This window comes from Entelurus aequoreus, linkage group LG01 (genome assembly GCF_033978785.1).
Source record: "Entelurus aequoreus isolate RoL-2023_Sb linkage group LG01, RoL_Eaeq_v1.1, whole genome shotgun sequence".
NCBI classification, from domain to species: domain Eukaryota; kingdom Metazoa; phylum Chordata; class Actinopteri; order Syngnathiformes; family Syngnathidae; genus Entelurus; species Entelurus aequoreus.
In genome coordinates this window covers 45,559,963-45,578,404 of record NC_084731.1, presented here as the reverse complement: position 1 = coordinate 45,578,404, position 18,442 = coordinate 45,559,963, and the positions used below count along the sequence as shown (strand labels likewise).

At 38.2% G+C, this 18,442-nt stretch overlaps 1 protein-coding gene across 6 annotated transcripts in view; it reads left to right on the top strand.

Moving 5' to 3' along the window:
• wnk2 (WNK lysine deficient protein kinase 2) overlaps positions 1-18,442 on the top strand; it is a 103,653-nt gene that overhangs the window by 22,487 nt on the left and 62,724 nt on the right. For all 6 annotated transcript variants that reach the window (XM_062052429.1, XM_062052446.1, XM_062052436.1 and 3 more), the window contains exons 2-6: positions 3,008-3,180; positions 3,252-3,472; positions 11,512-11,669; positions 14,957-15,045; positions 15,223-15,442. In XM_062052429.1, the coding sequence (XP_061908413.1) occupies positions 3,008-3,180; positions 3,252-3,472; positions 11,512-11,669; positions 14,957-15,045; positions 15,223-15,442 (861 nt within the window). The remainder of the gene's footprint in view (positions 1-3,007; positions 3,181-3,251; positions 3,473-11,511; positions 11,670-14,956; positions 15,046-15,222; positions 15,443-18,442) is intronic.

The following is an 18,442-nucleotide window of genomic DNA, read 5'->3' as shown; positions in this document are numbered from 1 at the left end:
ATATATATATATATGTATGTGTATATATATATATATATATATATATATATATATGTATATATATATATATATATGTATATATATATATATATATACACACAGTTTATATATATATATATATATATTAGGGGTGTGGGAAAAAATCCATTCGAATTCGAATCGCGATTCTCACGTGCGATTCAGAATCGATTCTCATTTTTTAAAAATCTTTTTTTTTTTTTTTCATTTATTAAAATTTTTTTTTTTTTTTTTTTAATTAATCAATCCAACAAAACAATACACAGCAATATCATAACAATGCAATCCAATTCCAAAACCAAACCCGACCCAGCAACACTCAGAACTGCAATAAACAGAGCAATTGAGGAGACACAAACACGACACAGAACAAACCAAAAGTAGTGAAACAAAAATGAATATTATCAACAACAGTGTCAATATTAGTTACAATTTCAACATAACAGTGATTAACAATCCCTCATTGACATTATCATTAGACATTTATAAAAAATAAATACAAATGAACAATAGTGTCACAGTGGCTTACACTTGCATCGCATCTCATAAGCTTGACAACACACTGTGTCAAATATTTTCACAAAGATAAAATAAGTCATATTTTTGGTTCATTTAATAGTTCAAACAAATTTACATTATTGCAATCAGTTGATAAAACATTGTCCTTTACAATTATAAAAGCTTTTTTACAAAAATCTACTACTCTGCTTGCATGTCAGCAGACTGTGGTAGATCCTGCTGAAATCCTATGTATTGAATGAATAGAGAATCGTTTTGAATAGGGAAAAAATTGTTTTTTAATTTGAGAATCGTGTTGAATTGAAAAAAAAAATCGATTTTGAATCGAATCGTGACCCCAAGAATCGATATTGAATCGAATCGTGGGACACCCAAAGATTCACAGCCCTAATATATACAGTATATATATATATATATATATATATATATATATATATATATATATATATATATATATATATATATATATATATATATATATATATATATATATATATATATATATATATATATATATATATATATATGTATATATATATATATATATATGTGTGTGTGTGTTTTTCAGGAACACTTATACAAACACTCACAATCATGTCAGATTGAATGCTAAAAACTTTACGACAGACCGCCTCAAAAAACAGAATGGAATTGTAATTTTTTTTTTAACCAAATGAGACACCCGGAATGTACATGAAAATAAAGAATGTGGGATTTACAATCCTAATATATAAACGATAAAACACTAAATATTAACAACATATGAACGTCACTTCTCTTGTTTTCCTCAGACCACCTCCTCGTTATACAATCAAGCGAAATGCAACACAAATGCAACAAACACGGCAAAATATGAACACAAACGTTAAAAAAACACCTACAATCTGATATAATATTACTTTTCTGCAGTACAAATCTGCTTCTGTGTCTGTCCCTGACACCTGCTTTTCAGGCTGGCCGCTCTGGAAACACTCTGTGGAAACAAACCTTGCCCACACTGCTTGGTGCCTCGTCTGAGCGGCTGTGACGTAGATTACCGTAACAACTCGTATATCATTCGAAAGCGCAGATTCCAACAATTTCAATACTTTCTATAGTTCAAGACTTACGGTAATTTGAAAAAAGCACTGCACATCATAATGGCAGCTACAGTTTCGATGTTAAAGGAACATAAAAAAAAACCAAAAAAAGTGAAGTTGGCACGTTGTGTAAATCGTTAATAAAAACAGAATACAATGATTTGCAAATTATTTTCAATATATATTCAATTGAATAGATTGCAAAGACAAGATACTTAATGTTCAAACTGGAAAACTTTATTTTTTGCAAATATTAGCTCATCTGGTATTTGATGCCTGCAAAAAAGCTGGCACAAATGACAAAAAAGACTGAGAAAGTTGAGGAATGCTCATCAAATACTTATTCGGAACATCCCACAGGTGAACAGGCTAATTGGGAACAGGTGGGTGCCATGATTGGGTATAAAAGCAGCTTCCATGAAATGCTCAGTCATTCACAAACAAGGATGGGGCGAGGGTCAACACTTTTTGAACAAATGCGTGAGCAAATTGTCGAACAGTTTAAGAACAACACTTCTCAATGAGCTATTGCAAGGAGTTTGGGGATTTAACCATCTACCGTCCGTAATATCATCAAAAAGTTCAGAGAATCTGGAGAAATCACTGTAAGTAAGCGATGATATTATGAACCTTCGATCCCACAGGTGTTACTGCATCAAAAAGTGACATCAGTGTGTAAAGGATATCTCTACATCGGCTCAGGAACACTTTAGAAAACCACTGTCAGTTACTTCAGTTCGTCGCTACATCTGTAAGCGCAAGTTAAAACTCTACTATGCAAAGCAAAAGCCATTTATCAACAACACCCAGAAACGCCGCCGGCTTTGCTGGGCCCGAGCTCATCGAAGTGGAAAGGGGTTCTGTGGTGCACATTTCAAATTGTTTTAACACAGTGGTAAAAATGCCCCTGTGCCAACTTTTTGGCAATGTGTTGCTGCCATTAAATTCTAAGTTAATGATTATTTGGGAAAAAAAATTAAGGTTCTCAGTTCGAACATTAAATATCTTGTCTTTGCAGTCTATTTACATATAAGTTGAAAAGGATTTACAAATCATTGTATTTTTTTAAATTTACGAATTACACAACGTGCCAACTTCACTGGTTTTGTATTTGGAAACATCAGGCAGGCTGAATTGAAAATCTTAATGGGCAAATTGCGCAAATTTTCACTGGTATGTCCTACAGCGTCCATGAAAATGACATGCACTTGCATTACAGCCACTTATGTAAATGAGATGACTATGTCATCCATTCCCCCAGCTTCCTTCCACAGATAGTTTGCTGTCTGAATCTGACTCTCATCTTAACGCCAAATTCTCAAGATCTTTTTTGCACCGATTTAATTTAGGATGAATCATCTCCTTAATTTGTCATCACTGGTGTTCCACAGGAGCGTAAACTGTCCAAAGTGGAGAGACAGCGCTTCAAGGAGGAGGCCGAGATGTTGAAAGGTCTTCAGCATCCCAACATTGTTAGGTTTTATGACTTCTGGGAGTCACCCCTAAAAGGCAAGAAGTGCATTGTTCTGGTGACAGAGTTGATGACCTCAGGGACGCTTAAAACGTGAGTGAATTGACATCTTGGCATCTTGTTCATGCTGCCATTGCTTCATTTCATGGAATGTCTCCCCGCAGCTATTTGAAGCGCTTCAAGGTGATGAAGCCTAAGGTTCTTAGGAGCTGGTGCAGACAGATCCTGAAGGGCCTCCACTTCCTCCACACCAGGACGCCGCCGATAATCCACCGAGACCTCAAGTGTGACAACATCTTCATCACGGGGCCGACAGGCTCTGTCAAAATAGGAGACCTGGGCTTGGCAACGCTGAAGAGGGCTTCCTTTGCTAAAAGTGTTATCGGTGAGCAACAACTCTACATTATGGTGTGGCACTTTAGGGCTCCAAGGTGCCATATTACACGGCTTCTTTAACAATTGAAATAAGTCTCAGCGGTCCCACAATAGTGTATTAGAAGTGTGTTTGCCTTAACGCTAACATTTAGACAGTTGGGAACATCCCATTTTGTGTCTGTAGCTAATGCTAATGTCTGTGGCTTCAATGCTAATGAGTTGCAGTTTGTCTCTAAGAAGTGCTAATTGTGTACTTTATCCACCTTTTTAAACGTTTTTATTTTTTCATATACACTGTAACCGTACACTTTTCCAACGTAACAGATTCCGTACATCACGTACCACAACATATCATTAAGGAGTGAGACAGGACACAAACATTAGCAACACTAGTGTAATATATTGGGTTGGAGGTAATAAACAGGCGAGGTGATGAAGTACGTCTCTTTACTGTAGACTTCCAGAACAGACTCAACACACGTGACGTCAGGTGCGCAACACCACGTAAATCGTTGGCCAACCAAAAAGTAACCCCAGTACGCTATAGCCAATATTCACCAGGAGATGGCAACAGACAAACATAGATCACTCTATTACATTCCTCCCCTTTTAGAAATGTAGAAATTACTCAAAAGAAATACACAACCCAACCAAAAAATGCAGCCGTTCAATTTAAAAAACTGTACTGAAACCACATTCTTTTTTTTTTAGTACTGAACTCTTAACCCTCATTTGTCAACAATAACGTACGTATTATACAAAACAGTATTTGTACACTTTTAACACATATTTTTATACTGTCTTCAGAGATTCAGTTTTTTTGGTGGTACTCGAAACCTTTCTGGGTACCTGCGGATCACTGGTGGGGTTTTCGTTGTGGGTGATCTGGGTTCTGATGATGGCAACTCAGCAGCCCTTGAATCTGGTTCAGTGATGAGACTAGTTTGTGTCTGACTCACTGATGGTCCTGGTGATGGAACTGAAACAGCACTGTCCAGTTGTACTGATGGTACATTTTCTGCAACTGGTGGAGACAAAATAACTGGCAGTCTCTCCATGTTCTCTCGCCATGGTAACATGTGATCCACATGCACTGTGCGCTGTCTCTGTCCCTCTTGGATCAGGTAAGTGACAGTTCCCAGTCTTTTCAGTATTTTTGCCTGAATCCATTTTTCCACTCCGCCCCTGAAATTTCTGATGCGAACCACCTCTCCCTCCAGGAAAAAGCGAACAGGGGGAGCCCTTTTGTCATGATGATGCTTCTGCGCTGCTTGTTTTCCTTCTATCTGTCTGGCAAGCTCCGGCTTGAGCAAACTGAACCGAGTTCTCAACTGGCGTTTCAGGAATAACTCAGCTGGAGTACGTCCTGTCACTGTGTGGGGTGTGCTGCGGTACATGAGAAGGAAATTTGCAAGTCTGTGATTGAGTGGCAAGGAAGACTTGCTGTCTGCTTCCAGCACATTCTTCCTCAGAGCCCGTTTCAGGATTTGTACTGATCTCTCTGCTGCTCCATTTGATGCTGGGTGGTAAGCCGGTACAGCAGTGTGTTTTACTCCATTACTCTCCAGGAACTGAGTAAACTCTTTTGCCACCAGTTGTGGGCCATTGTCTGAAACTAGCTCTTCTGGCAGTCCATACGATGCAAACAGACCGCATAGCACTTTAATGGTGTTGTGAGAAGTGGTGGAGGACATTGGAAAAACCTCTAACCACTTTGAATGGCTATCTATGACAACCAAAAAATACTGTTTATCTTTTTCTGCAAAATCGATGTGAATTCTTTGCCACACTCTTTCTGGCCACCGCCAAGAATGTAATGGTGCCACAGCTGGCATTTTCTGTACTGCTTGGCAGACTGAGCACTTGTTCACCAGTTCTTGAATTTCACCATCACAGCCTGGCCACCAAAGGTAACTGCGGGCAAGAGCCTTCATACGGCAGATACCAGGATGTTCATGATGAAGATCCTCCAGTAATCTTTGTCGATAACCTGGGGGTATGATGACTCGCTGTCCCCAGAGAATGCAGCCTTGATCTGCCGATAACTCCTGTCTGCGTACAAAGTAAGGCCTCAATGCTACATCTTGCACATAACTCGGCCAGCCATTTAATGTGTAGTTCCACACCTTACCGAGTACAGGATCTTTAAAAGTAGCACTCTCAATGTCTTTTGCACACACAGGGAGTTCCTCCAAGTGTGAAAAGTAGAAGATACTTCCCTCTTCTGCTGTGTTGTTCATCCCTACTCGGGGTAGGCGTGACAAAGCATCCGCATTAGCATGATCAGCTGACTTCTTATACTCAATCTCATAATTGTACGCCATGAGAATAAGTGCCCAGCGTTGCATTCTTAATGCTGCCAACGTTGGAATTGCTGATTTTGGCCCCAGTATGGCCAACAGTGGCTTATGATCAGTGATAAGTGTGAATTTCCTTCCATAAAGATATTTGTGAAATTTCTTTACTCCAAAAATGATAGCAAGTGCCTCCTTTTCAATTTGGGCATACTTCCTTTCTGGTTCAGTGAGTGTCCTTGAGGCAAATGCAACCGGTCGTTCTTCTCCATTTTCTGTTACATGTGAAATTACAGCCCCAACTCCATAAGGCGAAGCATCACATGCGATTCGCAGTGGCAGGCGGGTGTTGTAGTGTACCAACACTTTGTTCTGCAGCAGAAGTTGCTTTGCATCTTCAAATGCTTTTGCACATTCAACAGTCCAAACCCACTTTGAGTCCTTTTTAAGTAGGCTGTGCAGCGGCTGGAGCACAGTAGAGGGGTTTTGCAGGAATCTGCTGTAATAGTTCAGAAGGCCCAAGAAAGACTTCAGTTCTGTTACATTTGTGGGCTCAGGTGCATTTGTTATGGCAGTCACCTTTTCTTCTGTAGGATGTAACCCAGTCTTATCAATGCGATGTCCCAGATATACGACACTGCTCTGGAAAAACTGACATTTTGATAGCTTCACCCTGATGCCATGTTTCTCCAAACGTGTGAGAACATTATCCAGTCTTGTCAAATGCTCCTCCTCCGAGGAAGCAGTGATGAGAATGTCGTCCAAAAAACATGTCACATGGTCCATCCCTTGCAGAATCTGGTCCATAACAGACTGAAATATCGCAGGAGCACTCGAAACTCCATAACTAAGGCGATGATACTTGTACAGGCCCTTGTGTGTGTTTATGGTCAGATATTTTTCTGACTCTTCATCCAACTGTAGTTGTTGGTAGGCGTGCGAAAGATCCAGTTTACTGAAAGATGTTCCTCCTGCTAATGTAGCGAACAGATGTTCAGTATTCGGTAGTGGATATGTCTGCTCTTCAATGCACTGATTAACACTGACCTTGTAGTCACCACAAATCCTGATAGTTTTGTCGACCTTGGGTACGGTGACTATTGGAGCTGCCCACTCACTTTTGTCAATCTTTGAAATCACCTTCTCACTCTCCAACCTCTCCAGCTCTCTCTCTACAGCTTCCTTTAGTGCATAAGGAACTGGGCGAGCCTTGCAGAAAATTGGTGTGGTATCCGGCTTGGTGCGGATTTTAGCTTTAAACCCTGTGATACAGCCTTGGCCCTCTGAGAACATTTCCTTATGTCTCTCTATCACCTCCTGTACTCCTGTGTTACCATGCGCCTTTGTCTGCACCTTGTGTACTGTGAAAATCTGTTTCCAGTTCAGCCGTAACTTTTTTAGCCAGTTGCGGCCAATCAAGGCAGGTCTGCTTCCCTGTACAATGACCAGTGGAAGTGTCACTTGCTGGTCCTCGTACTGTACTGGCAACATGATGTACCCTCGAACAGCAATCCTTTGGCCTGAGTATGATTTCAACTTTAACTTGCAAACTGGTTTCAAGGGAAATTGAGTAAGGTTTTCCTGGTAAAAGCTGTCAGAAACCACTGACACTCCTGAACCCGTGTCCAGTAACATTTTGGTGCTCTTGTTTCCCAGTCCAAGATCCACTATGTAACCTTTTTCCCAGTTTGAGGTAGAGTCAACTGCATACAATCCAAAAAGTTCTGCCTCATCACCACTTTTGGATGCACTCCCTTCAGTTTCAACATACTGAGTTGAAGATTGCCTTTTAGTCTTCCTGCATGCACGGGCAATATGTCCAATTTTGGAGAAAGCATGACACTTTTCATTTTTAAATCTGCAGTCATGTGCTGAGTGCTTTCCACCACATCTGTAACATGTTTGCTGCCCCCATGTGTCTCTTTTGCCTCCTTTCTGTTCCTTTGCTTTGTTATTATTGTTCCATCTGAACTGTCCTTTCCTCCCCTTTTCAGAAAAATTATTAACACTTGACAGGGCATTTACCTGGTGAGGTCCGCTGTGTCCAGAGAACTCCATTGTATTTTTGGAAGCAAGTTCCATTGAGACTGCAATTTCACAGGCACGGGGAAAAGTCAGGTCCCTTTCAGACAACAGCCTGCGTTGCACTGCATCAGAACGTAATCCACTCACAAAACGATCTCTCATGGCATCGTCCAAATATTGTCCAAAATTGCAGGTAGCTGACAACTGCCTCAACGCCACAATGTAGTCAGAAACAGCTTCTCCTTCTTTCTGATTACGTTTCTGAAAGCCAAAACGCTCTGCTATCACAACAGGTGCGGGCTTATAATGTCCACATAGCGCCCTCGTCAGTACATCATATTCTAAAGCACTTGGCAATGCCGGAGACGTGAGGTTTTTCAGCAGCTTATAAGTGTCTGCTCCAATAACAGAAAGGAAAACACACACCTTCTTGTCATTTCCAATCTCATTAGCCAGCATCCACTGCTCCAAACGCTCCAGATATGAATCAAAATCCTCCTTTGAATCATTGTATTCATCGATGCGACCCACTGTCTGAGCCATGTTAGCATCCGGTGCTACTGCTACTCCGACACGTGCCCGGTTCCTCCACAAAGTAGGCTACTCGTCAGCCTTACCTACGACCAGTGCACGGACCTCCAATAAAGTCCCCTCACGCAGTGGGCTTCTTTTAAATCCTCGTCGCCATTTGTAATATATTGGGTTGGAGGCAATAAACAGGCGAGGTGATGAAGTACGTCTCTTTACTGTAGACTTCCAGAACAGACTCAACACACGTGACGTCAGGTGCGCAACACCACGTAAATCGTTGGCCAACCAAAAAGTAACCCCAGTACGCTATAGCCAATATTCACCAGGAGATGGCAACACACAAACATAGATCACTCTATTACAACTAGCATAGCTAAGTGAGCTACATGCTAACATTACACCAGGGGTCCCCAAACATTTTGACTTGGGGGCCACATTGGGTTAAAAGAATATGGCCGGGGGCACATAGCCGACAGCATGGGGACCCATACATTATGCTCTCTGTTCAATAAGCAACAACATGCTAGGTTAGCTTATTGCTTTATTCTATACGCGCAAAAAGCCCACCCACATTTAGTAAATGTATACTTGATTGTAATGTTACTAAGACGCTTTAGAATTGTTTATCAAAGATGTGAATAATTATACAAGAATTGATAAAATAGCAGTATTTGCATTGAGTTACATGCTAACATTACAGTCACATTTTAACATCATGCTAGGTTAGTTTATTAGCTAAAGAAAAACAAAATGATCAAACGTACATCTCCCGCTTGTTGGCAGAGCTCTACACTCTATTTTTATTTTCTTTAATAGTTCCATTTCCAAAATAAATCAGTACGGGCAAAAAGCCCGCCCATATTTGAAACATTTGAATAATTATATAAAAAATAATAAAATAACAGTTTTCTGCCACTTTGCATTGAGCTACATGCTAACATTATGGTTACATTTTAACATCGTGCTAGGTTAGCTTATTAGCAGAAAACAAATAAAAAATGATCAAATTTACAACTCCCGCCAGTTGGCAGAACGCTGCACTTTATTTTGATTTATTTTTTTGAAAATAGTTAATGTCCAAAATTATTCAATATACGGGCAAAAAAAAGACAAACCACATTTTTAGAGTTATAGTTGATTATAACGTTACTATGATGCTTTAGAATGGTTAACCAAGGATATAAATAGTTCAATAATTAATTACACAATAACAGCCACTTTGAGTTGAGCAAACATAAAGTTAAAGTTAAAGTACCAATGATTGTCACACACACTACGTGTGGTGAGATTACCCTCTGCATTTGACCCATCACCCTCACCCCCTGGGAGGTGAGGGGAGCAGTGAGCAGCAGCGGTGGCCATGCCCAGGAATAATTTTTGGGGATTTTACCCCCAATTACAACCCTAGATGCTGAGTGCCAAGCAGGAGGTAATGGGTCCCATTTTTATAGTCTTTGGTATGACTCGGCTGGGGTTTGAACTCACAACCTACCGATATCAGGGCGGACACTCTAACCACTAGGCCACTGAGTAGGTGCTATTGCTAACATTGCGGTCACATTTTTATATCATGTTAGGTCAGCACATCCGCTCAAGAAAAATAATACGATTAAATGTACAGCTACCACATCTGAGATTTATTTTGAGATATATACTTGAAGGTAGAAAAGCGCTATACAAGTATATCCCATTTATCATTCATCATTTATAGTGCAGGGGTCGGCAACCGAAAATTCTGAAAGAGCCATTTTGGACCACAAATACAAAAAAGTAATCTGTCTGGAGCCGCAAAAAATTCTAACTCTTATATAAGTGTTATAATGATGGCAATACATGATGTAAGTGGCTAATTAGCTGTATTAGCCTACTATCAAAATGACTATGTGTCGCAGGCTGGCGCAAATCTTCGTTGACAGATATGTTGAAATGTAATATTTATTCTACACATTTTTACAACATTGGAAAACATTAGTAAATCAGAGGCTACTTAGAAGGTGAGATAACTCCTGGAAATGACTGGCTTTTAATGGCCAAAGGTATAGATGTGTGTGTCCAAGGTAAAGTAAACGTCAGGCTGTCTTCTTCTAATGGATTTATTACAATTTTTTCAAGCTGGGTAACGTTTGCTGTGGTCTGGAACAACTTGGCGCACAAACAACTATCAGAAATGCAGCCAATATTACATACAGATAATGTGTCATGAAACATGAAAAAATTAACTAAATACACATAAGGAAATTAAATGAGTTCAAATATAGCTACAAATGAGGCATAATAGATAGATAGATAGATAGATAGATAGTACTTTATTGATTCCTTCAGGAGAGTTCCCTCAGGAAAATTAAAATTCCAGCAGCAGTGTACAAAATTGAGATCGAATTTAAAAAGTAAAAAGTAAATAATGGGGGTATAAATGGAAACAAAATAGAAAAATATTACAATAAGAATAATAAAAAGCAACAATGAGAATAAAAATATAACAGTAAAATAAGAATATAACAAGAGAAACTAGGCAGTAGTGACCATGTTATGAAAATGTATTGCACTGTTATTGTTTTGCATCCCCTGTCCATCCTAGTACCCCCCCGTTTAATGATGCAATATGTATATACAGATAGCCTAAATAGCATGTTAGCATCGATTAGCTTGCAGTCATGCACTGACCAAATATGCCTGATTAGTATTCGACACAAAATGATTACATCAACAAAGCTCACCTTTGTGCATTCGCACATCATAAAATGTTTGGTGGACAAAATGCTGTAGCAGCGTCAGAGAAAGTTGTACATGTAAACAAACTGTTGAGTCACAGTGCACACAATGGTGAGTTCAAGTACCGCTGAAATTAGTAGGACAAAACGGCACTCGCCAAATACTCTCATCAGTGAAGCATAAACACCAACATATTAAACAGTGGCTTTTTTAACAATTAGGAATGTTTGTGTCGTGTTTCTCCTACAGAAACCATATTACAACAAAAAACATTTTTCACCCCGTTTTTTTTCCCCATTTCCATACATTTTTGAAAAAGCTCCATGTAGCCACCAGGGCGCTGCTAAAGAGCCGCATGTGGCTGACCCCTGGTGTAGTGAAACCTTTTTCTTACTATCGAACATCAAAAATAGGATACTTTTGATAATTAGCGGGCCATTGTCCACCTGAGACTCTAATCACATGTCACCCTGCTTTAACGGTCCAGGTACACCAGAGTTCATGGCACCAGAGATGTACGAGGAGCACTATGACGAGTCTGTCGATGTCTACGCTTTCGGCATGTGCATGCTGGAGATGGCCACGTCAGAATATCCCTACTCTGAGTGCCAGAACGCCGCCCAAATCTACCGCAAAGTCACCAGTGTGAGTTTACACTCCCAGGTCTTCTTTAAACCATGAAATGAACTACTTTTAAATTACCCTCATATATATTAGCACAGCGGAGCAACAAAATTAATTGTTCAACATCCATTTTCTGCATTTAAGAAATAATGGAAATAAAGATCATCTGTTCCAGTGTCAAACTTTTAACAAAAACTTTTTTGAATGTGGGCTGTTTACAAAAAAGTCAAAGAAAAAGCAAAACGCATATATATATTGAATTTTTTCTTTTGATGTACTATTCAAAAAAAGCAAATAAGCTGGTGTGAAAAGACTCTCCCCCCATTTTTCGAACTCCAGCTTTTAGTAAAAAGTTGATTTTACATATATTTTTTAGAATGTGAATCTGATCACAAAAAACGAAGAACAAGCAAAACACTTGCACTTATTAAATTATTTGACATATTTTTTAAAAAAAAAATTAAAAAAAATAAGCTGGGGTGAAAGGAGTTTTCACCCATTTTTTTCACATCTGTGTTCAAATAAAAAAAATTTTTCCATACAATTTTTAAAACTGTGAGTCTACTTACAAAAAAGCCAAATAAAAAGCAAAACACTTGGACATATTAAATCTTTTAATGGATTTGAAAAATGTATAAAAAAGCTGGCATGAAATAACGTTTTGTGCCATTTTTTTTTATTTTATAAAAAGCTTTCAGTTTTTGGAATGTGAGTTTGCTTCGGATACAAAGAAGTCAAAGAAAAAGAAAAGTACATACACAGTCTAAATCTTTTGTATTTAAAAAATAAGTAAATAACTGACATTAAAGGACTCTTCCTCCCATTTGTAAACTGTTTCATAAAAAGTAAACTTTATTGTTATTTTATGTGAGTCTGCTCATGAAAAAGCCAAAGAAAAAGCAAAATACATGCAAATATTAAATCGTTTTAACATACATTTTCAAAAATAAAGTAAATAAGATTGTAGCAAAAGATTTACCAACCATGTTTTGAACTGTTTTTACAAAAATGTTTACTTAATTTTTTTCATGTTAGTCTGCTCACAAAAAAGCAAAACATTCAATCATTTAATATCTTTAAAAATAATAAGTAAATAAGCTCAGATTAAATAACTGTTTTCCTTTTAAACTGCTTTTAAATGAAATGTTTACTTTATTATATTTTTTTTAAATGCAAAGAAAAAGCAAAATACATGCACGTATTAAATAATTTGATTTAGATAAAAAATAAATAAATAAATAAGATGGCCTTAAAGGGGAACTGCACTTTATTTGGAATTGTGCTTATCTTTCACAATCATTATGAAAGACATGACGACGGAGGTCATTTAACATTTTTTTTTGCATTCTAAATATTTAATAAATGCGATCAAAGGTCCGCTTACAATGGAGCCTATGGGAGCCGCGCAGTTCCGCCTAAAAAAAAAGACGTTAAAAAAACACCCAAACACCTACATTGAGGTTTGACATACATGATGTAAGTATATATGTAATGTAGTAACAGGCACATTTATAATAACATTTAATATTTATGTATTTTGCTAATTTTAATCATAGCGGCACAATAATTAAAAAAAACACAAGGTTCGCTTTTTTTTTCCTTCAACACTGATTTCTGCTCACTGCAGACTTTATGAGAGCCAACAAACATTATAAAACATCACTTACTTTACAATGTCTGCTGTCATTAGGATGTCGACTGCTATGATGTTCATATATTCCCATTTAGATGAAAAATGTCTCATAATCCTCGCGAAGAAACGGGGTGGGGGGAACGGGGGGACCCGTTATGTCATTCTGGCCATTTCCGTGTCTTAAATGGCTGTCAAAGTGTCCCAACTTGTCGGAATATGACCCCAGACTTCTGCTCAGGTGAGAGGCATCATTTATGATCTACTCTAAACTTCCAGGGAGCAAGGAAGCGAGGAAACACCTCGCCAGTCGATCATGTCAAAATTGTACACAAGCTTCACAGCGCCGCTCTAAATAGTTTGTTTGCGTTAGCGCTCGTAACAAAAATATCACTAATACTTGGTTAGTATTCAAATCGTGAAATGTAAATGGAGTAATGTTGGCGGTTTTTGGATAGTTATTTATTGAATTTTATGGGCGAAATAGAGGAGCTCCTATTGGCTACGCTGTAAGCGGACTTTTATTTACATTTATTTACAAGTTAGAATGCATTTTTTTTAAATCCATCCTTCGTCATGTCTTTCATAATGATTGTGAACGAAAGGCAAAATGCCCCCAAAAAGTGCAGTTGCCCTTTAAAAGACTTTTCTTCCATTTTTTTAAACAGTTATTTTTACTAAAATGTTAACTTAAGTTTTTTATTGTTAGTCTGCTCACAAAAAGCCAAAGAAAAAGAAAAACACAAATAAAAATCTAAAATGTTTTTGGGCACTATTGTTAATAACATTTTGACTGTAGCTTGTTTAGTTTTTGGATTTTGAGTCTGTTTCTGTAACAAAAAAGCCAAAGATAAAAAATTAAAAAAAGCAAACTATACGCACCTATTAAATAATTTGATACACCTTTTCAAAAATTAAGTAAACATGATGGCATTAAAGGATTCATCTCCCATTTTTTAAACTGTTTTTACTAAAATGTTCACTTTATTTTCTTATGTTGGATCAAACTTGAGTTTGATCTACTTGGGGCGGTGTGGCTCAGTTGGTAGAGTGCCCATGCGCCCAGTGCCACCCACACTGGTTTAAATGTGACTTAGATCATGGGTTTCACTATGTAAAGCGCTTTGAGACACTAGAGAAAAGCGCTATATAATTATGATTAACTTCACTTCACTACTTGCCTTTACATCTTTTTTTAAATGTAAGTCTGCTTCTGACAGAAAAAATCAAAACACATGCACATATTAAATCATTAATATTTAGTATATTAAGTTAAGTGAATAAGCTGGCGTATACATACTTTTTGCCCCATGCCTATTTTGAATAAAAAGTTGACTATTATTTTTTCGTATGTGAGTCTGCTCACAAAAAAGTCAAAGAAAAAGAAAAATTCATACAAATACTGAATCATTTGAAATATTTAGAAAATTAGCTGCCATGAAAGAACTTTTTTCCCAATTTTTAAAATGCCTGTCTTAATACAAAATTGACTTGGCTTAAAAATGGTCATTTAATTGAAATAAAATTGTTCCACACAACTATATTTTGTTCTTAATACACAAATAATTAAGTAACTATTGGGTCAACTCAATCAGATTTCTTTTCATGATCGCATAAAATAGATCAATGACAATGTTTCCTTATTATTGCAGTTTTCAAATGTTTTGATTTTCACCAGGGCGTAAAACCTGCCAGCTACAGCAAAGTAAGCGACCCAGAAATTAAGGAGATTATCGGGGAGTGCATCTGTCACAGATGGGAGGAAAGGTAAGTGGGTGGGGCTTGTTGCCTGCAGGTAGACGTTGACCTTTCAACTCAGCTGTTGTGTTGCTGCTCCTGTGTTGTGACGTCAGCGCCAGTATTTGTCTGTTTGTGTGCTGTGTGTCGTTCGCTCTCTCACCCGCGTTGGCCTCGGTGACCCTTTGTTTGGTTCACCTGCTGCAGGTACTCCATCAAGGACCTCCTGAACCACGCCTTCTTTGCAGAGGACACAGGCGTGAGGGTGGAGCTCAACGAAGAAGATGATGGCAAGAAGTCTTCCATCGCTTTAAAGTTGTGGGTGGAAGATCCTAAAAAGCTGAAAGGGAAGTACAAGGACACAGGCGCCATTGAGTTCACGTTCAACCTGGTGAACGAGGTGCCAGAAGTTGTGGCGCAGGAGATGGTAAACATATTTTTATTATAATTAGTCTGCTCTACGGTTGTGCAGCATACTGTTTGTTTCTCGAAACTAACTCTTCCACTCGCTGCATACAAGAGGGTGAAAAAGTGTGAAAAACATGCACAATGTGGTATTACTTGTCTGACAAATACATCAAACCCCAGTAAATATCATTAACCAAAAATTTCTCACACAGCTGAATGTGCTGTACTAAACCTTGACTGTAGGGTTGTACGGTATACCGGTATTGGTATAGTACCGCGATACTGATGAATCATATTTGGTATTATACCGCCTCTAAAAAGTACCGGTCCTCCAAACCCCCGACCCTCCGTTGTCTTCACGTCGTGTCATTGCTGGTTTATGAGCAGACGAGCATGTTCGCCAGTGCACAATCACGGAGTACTTACAAGCAGACACATTGTGTAGACAGAAAAGGGAGAACGGACGCATTTTGGCTTAAAAACGAACGATAAAGGTGAAGTTATAACACTGAAATGCCCTCAGGAAGAGGTGCTTTAAGACATAGCGAGCGAGCTAGCGGCTAACGTCAAGCCGCAGTCTGCAGTGTTTTAGCTACTTCTAAATGACTAATCCTCGCCTCCATGGCGACAAATTAAGTAAGTTTCTTACAAGTATCATCCCTGCAGAACGAGGAATAGCTAAACATGCTTCACTACACACCGTAGCTCACCGGCGTCAAAATGTAAACAAATGCCATTGGTGGATCTACACCTGACATCCACTGTAATGACACCAAGTACAGGAGCATATCTAGTGGAAACTACTATGATTACATCAATATTTCTTAGCATCACAAAAATTGTTTTCGTTTAAAAAAAAAATTATATTATGGTTATAAACTCAGGAAATATGTCCCAGGGCACATGAGGACTTCAAATATGACCAATGTATGATCCTGTAACTACTTGGTATCGGATTGATAACTACATTTGTGGTATCATCCAAAACTAATGTAAAGCATCCAAACAACAGAAGAATAAGTGATTATTACATTTTAACAGAAGTGTAGATAGAACATGTTAAAAGAGAAAGTAAGCAGATATCAACAGTAGATTAATAAATCATTTTCTATCAATTGTCCTCCATAATTTTGACAAAATAATATAATGATAAATGACACAATATGTTACTGCATACGTCAGCAGCTAAATTAGGAGCCTTTGTTTGCTTACTTACTACTAAAAGACAAGTTGTCTTGTATGTTCACTATTTTATTTAAAGACAAACTTGCAATAAGAAACTTATGTTTAATGTACCATAAGAATTTTTGTTAAAATAAAGCCAATAATGCCATTTTTGTGGTCCCCTTTATTTTAAAAAAGTATCGAAAAGTATGAAAATACATTTTGATACCGATACCGGTACCAAAATATTGGTATCGGGACAACACTACGTGACTGTAACTTCTGGGTGTTTTACCGAATCAACACGAAATTTGGTACAAACAAAACAAAATGTTTTTGCAGGGACACAGGCAGGATTTATAGCAACTCATTGTTCAGAAGTCATTAACCATTTGGTTCACAATTCTAACACTTTGAGAATATCTGCATTCCACGTATGCTAACATTTCTCCTAAACCAGGGGTTCTTAACTGTGGGGGGCCCATATTTTTGACTACAGAAGAAGGGGCCCGGAGCTCACATTTAAATATTGACACTGAATTAGTAATCTCATTCTTGAATAATATTCAAAAATTATATCTAACCTACTTACCGTTTACAACCTTGTCAAATGATATGAAACTTGGTGTTTTTCCACAAAGATTATTATTTGGAAATGCACTTTTTTTTTTTTTTTTGCCTATTGTTCACAATCATTATGAGCAGTGTTGGGTTAGTTACTGAAAACCAGTAACTAGTTACAATTACTAGTTACTTTATTTCAAAAGTAACTCAGTTACTAACTCAGTTACTTACACCAAAAAGTAATGCGTTACTGTGAAAAGTAACTATTTAGTTACTTCTTTTTCCCCCCCTTTTTTTTAAGGCTCCCATTAATGCCCTTTTAGCCTTCATTTCAGTACTGTTATTGCACTGGAGAATAATACAATCTGTTGATCAACTTGACATGCATTTGCATCACTGAACTCAGAAAGCAATGTGGTCTACATACAACACACAAAGACAAAGATATGTTTCAAAGGGACAATTTATTTCAGGCCAGAAAAAATTGACAAAACTATTTTAAATAGCTGCAACATAAAGGCACTTTACCTTTAACTCTAAGTAGATACGATCTTTGATCCAAGACACAACTTACATTTAACTAAAATTTTCTTTTCTTTGTGCTCGACAAAAGAAAAGCATTGAGAATATCTCCATGTTAAAAAACTCGACTTCTGGCTTCGCCATGATGTCTTGTTAGTTGTTATGAGAGTAGCGTATGTGTGTGGCCCTTTAAGATATGACAGCATGAGAGGTGAGTGACGTCAGTGAGTGAGTGGGCGAGAGAGGTGAGGGAGCGGCGACAGTGAGTGCGTGTAGGTGCTCTAGCTTGGTGGATGGCTGCGTGCAATAAAGTCACAAAGTTGCAACAAACCGCCGGGCTCGTCATTCACCCTCAGCTGTAAAGACCCTCTTCCGGGTAAAGTGAAGGTTGTTAGACCCGAAGTACGGCTCTGGAGGAATGTCTCCCCTGCGGGGAGGCGTGCTTTCTGTGGGTGGGGGAAAGCACGCCTCTTCTTTTCCACCGGAGCGCTACAATAAAACACACTCAGATCTTCAGTTTCTAGCCGATACTACATACAAATAACGTAAAATAACGCAGTAACGCATCATGCAGTAACGGTAACTGAGTTACTGTATATAAAAAAATAACGTGTTAGATTACTAGTTACCGCCAAAACTAACGGCGTTACAGTAACGCGTTACTAAGTAACGCGTTACTGTAACGCTGATTATGAGAGACAAGAACACGTCTTTTTTGTAAATTGGGTTTTAAAGATGATAAAACATTTTTTTGAATGTGCGGCTAATG